At 53.9% G+C, this 3,765-nt stretch overlaps 1 protein-coding gene across 1 annotated transcript in view; it reads left to right on the forward strand.

Moving 5' to 3' along the window:
* The window catches only part of LOC122547012 (putative transcription factor Ovo-like 1), an 11,742-nt gene that overhangs the window by 5,343 nt on the left and 2,634 nt on the right, over nucleotides 1-3,765 (forward strand). Inside the window, exons 2-3 of the mRNA XM_043685612.1 lie at nucleotides 493-674; nucleotides 1,647-1,833. Coding sequence (XP_043541547.1) covers nucleotides 493-674; nucleotides 1,647-1,833 — 369 coding nt within the window. The remainder of the gene's footprint in view (nucleotides 1-492; nucleotides 675-1,646; nucleotides 1,834-3,765) is intronic.

Here is a 3,765-nt window from a genome sequence, read left to right on the forward strand (position 1 = left end):
GCCACTTCCATCCAGAAGGACAAGGGGCAGCAGGTACATGGGAACACCACCCCCTGCAAGTTCCCCTCCGAGCCCCTCACCATCCCGACTTGGAAATATCTCACCGTTCCCTCAGTCTGGCTGGGTCAGAATCCTGGGATTCCCTCCCTAAGGGACACTGTGGGTCTACCCACAGCACATGGACTGCAGCGGGTCAGGAAGGCAGCTCACCCCCACCTTCTCAAGGGGGCAACTAGGGAAGGGAAGTTAGGAATTCATAACATACATGCACACACTTGCGCGCGCGCACGCACACACCCACGCACACAGTTTTCGCTCAGTGTGGCTGGGTCACAGTCCTTGACTTCCCTCCCTGAGGGGCTTTGTGAGTCAAGGAGGCAGCTCAGCCCCACCTTCTCAAAGTGGCAACTAGGGACCGTCCCAGCTGGGGATATCTCATGAATGAATGGGAAAAGAAATTGAGGGAGATTTGTAACAAATTGCATTCTTTAGATCCCCGGGATATCATTCAATACCAAGACAGTGAAGTGGATGTGTCGCCCCTGTGCCTGTCTGCGGAGGAGAACCCAGAGAAGGAATTTTCCTATGATACAGACTCCAGTATATCTGCACAGGACATTGAAAATGGAACCCACAGCAACATTGACCAGGGATTCACACGCTCCAAGATAAAGGTACAGACTATATTTATACTCAGCAAGAGTGATCCAATTCCCCACCATCTCAGTCCAACTCAGGGCATCCTGAATCATCACAGCCAGCAAGAGAGTAATGTTTTGAAATGCGCTCTCTGTTGGATTGTGGGAAATGGAGCAACCAAGTGCTGCACAGCAAGATCCCACACACAGCAATGTGGGAATGAGCCCAGTCATCGGTTTTTCAGTGATGTTGGTCGATGGATAAATATTGGCACCAGGACCCCGGGGAGAACCCACCCTCTCCTCCTCTTCCAGTATTGGCAGTGGGATCTTTTACACTGCTTACCCTTCCAAGTCCCCGTCCCCAGACAGAGCAGCTCGGGTCTCAGCTGAATGTCTCATCTACAAGATATTACCTCTGACAGTGCCCGCTCCCTCAGCACTGACCCTCCGACAGTGCCCATTCCCTCAGCACTGACCCTCTGACGGTGCCCGCTCCCTCAGCACTGATCCATCGACAGCGCCCACTCCCTCAGCACTGACCCTCCGACAGTGCCTGCTCCCTTAGCACTGATCCATCGACAGCACCCGCTCCCTCAACACTGACCCTCCGACAGTGCCCACTCCCTCAGCACTGACCCTCCGACAGCACCCGCTCCCTCAGCACTGACCCTCCGACAGTGCCCTCTCCCTCAGCACTGACCCTCTGACAGTGCCCTCTCCCTCAGCACTGACCCTCCGACAGTACCCTCTCCCTCAGCACTGACCCTCCGACAGTGCCCTCTCCCTCAGCACTGACCCTCTGACAGTGCCCTCTCCCTCAGCAGTGGAATACAGGGTGTTGTAGTGGAATACATTGGGGCTTGGCTCAGCAGCGTGGGACTTGACCCTATGGCTACCTGACTCCAGCTGGATTGCGTTTCCCCCTTTGGTTGTCACTGGGTACGGGAATGTGGCATGTGAATGAAATGCCTACACGTTCTGACGGAGAGCTGTGCGATTGTCCAGGTCACCCGGGGGACGTGTTCAGACGAGATTCTCAGCTGCCCGTTCTGCCAGAAAACCTTCCAATACCAGCGCATGCTCAACAGGCACCTCAAGTGTCACAATGATGTCAAAAGACATCTCTGCGACTTCTGCGGGAAAGGATTCAACGACACGTTTGACCTCAAGCGACACGTCCGAACGCACACAGGTAAAGGACCGGTCAATGCCCCTTTCTCTTTCTGCTCCTGTTCGGAAAGGGGCCCCTAGCATCTGCAGCTGAGATCTTTGAAGACGGGGTCCTGCTCCTCAGGAGGGTGGTAGTGTCAAGGGCAGCAGGTGCGGGCAGGGAGAGGCTCAGCAGAATGAAGCCAGCGCTGAAAGGGTTAAACTGCACCCTGTTTTCGGGAGGCTATTGTTAAGCTGAAGAGGGTCGGAAGAGATTTCCCAGGATGTTGCTGGGGTATGCACGGTTTCTTTCTGAATTAATAACTTTATTCATTCAGGAGGTGAGGGTATTGCTGGCCAGAGGGCAGCATTTATTGCCCATCCCTAATTGCCCAGAGGGTCTGGAGTCACATGTAGACCAGACCATGTCAGGCTGGCAGTTTCCTTCCCTAAAGGACATTAGTGAAGTAGATGGGGTTTTCCAACAATCGATCCGTGGTCATCATGAGACTCCTAATTCCAGATTTTTATTGAATTCAAATTGCACCATCTGCCGTGGCAGGTTTCGAACCCGGGTCCCCAGATCATTATCTGGGTCTCTGGATTAACAGCCCAGCGCTAATACCACGAGATCATCACCTCCCCAGTTAGATGGATAAACTGGGACTATTTTCCACTGGAACGTAGTGGGTTGTGAGGCGACCTTTTTTGAGGTTTATATAATCACGAAGGGTGTACATAGTGTCTGTTCCCTAGGGTGGGGGATTTCAAGACCAGGGGGCACATGTTTAAGGTGAGAGGGGACAGAGATTTAAGAGAGACATGAGGGGCAAACTCTTTACACAGAGAGTGGTTCGTGTGTGGAGTGAACTTCCTGAGGGAGTGGTGGGTGTGGGTACATTTGGATAAGGACCTGGATAGGAAAGGGTTGGAGGGATACGGGCCAGGAGCAGGCCGCTGGGACTAGTTTAGTTTGGGGTTAGGGTCGACACGGGCTGGTTGGGCCGAAGGGTCTGTTTCCGTTTGAGTGCCACAGATTAAACAACACCCAGATTATGGGTTTACGATAATTGAAAAATTTGATTGGTTTGACATAGAGAAACCTTTTCCTCAGGTGAGTGAAGGTGGGGACCAGATCAAGGGGCAAGGCAGCCAGGTTTTCGCTGCCATGATCCAGTGGGTGAATGTCAGGGAGTAACTCCAAGCTGTGCTCTAATCGGCACTTTCACACCAGTATGATCAGTGCTTTTTTTTCAAGTCAGCAAGATTAAGGGTTACAAACCTGGACAGGTAAATAGACTTCTAATATAGATCAACCATGAAATAATGGGAATAGTGCAACTCATTACAGAGGCTTAATGGTTTCTGGTGTCTCCCTGTATCTCATTACTGACCCTCCAACAGTGCCCACTCCCTCAGCACTGACCCTCCAACAGTGCCCACTCCCTCAGCACTGACCCTCCGACAGCGCCCACTCCCTCAGCACTGACCCTCCAACAGTGCCCACTCCCTCAGCACTGACCCTCCAACAGTGCCCACTCCCTCAGCACTGACCCTCCAACAGTGCCCACTCCCTCAGCACTGACCCTCCAACAGTGCCCACTCCCTCAGCACTGACCCTCCAACAGTGCCCACTCCCTCAGCACTGACCCTCCAACAGTGCCCACTCCCTCAGCACTGACCCTCCAACAGTGCCCACTCCCTCAGCACTGACCCTCCAACAGTGCCCACTCCCTCAGCACTGACCCTCCAACAGTGCCCACTCCCTCAGCACTGACCCTCCAACAGTGCCCACTCCCTCAGCACTGACCCTCCAACAGTGCCCACTCCCTCAGCACTGACCCTCCAACAGTGCCCACTCCCTCAGCACTGACCCTCCAACAGTGCCCACTCCCTCAGCACTGACCCTCCAACAGTGCCCACTCCCTCAGCACTGACCCTCCAACAGTGCCCACTCCCTCAGCACTGACCCTCC

The sequence above is a fragment of the Chiloscyllium plagiosum genome, unplaced genomic scaffold (genome assembly GCF_004010195.1).
Source record: "Chiloscyllium plagiosum isolate BGI_BamShark_2017 unplaced genomic scaffold, ASM401019v2 scaf_7488, whole genome shotgun sequence".
Taxonomy (NCBI): Eukaryota; Metazoa; Chordata; class Chondrichthyes; order Orectolobiformes; family Hemiscylliidae; genus Chiloscyllium; species Chiloscyllium plagiosum.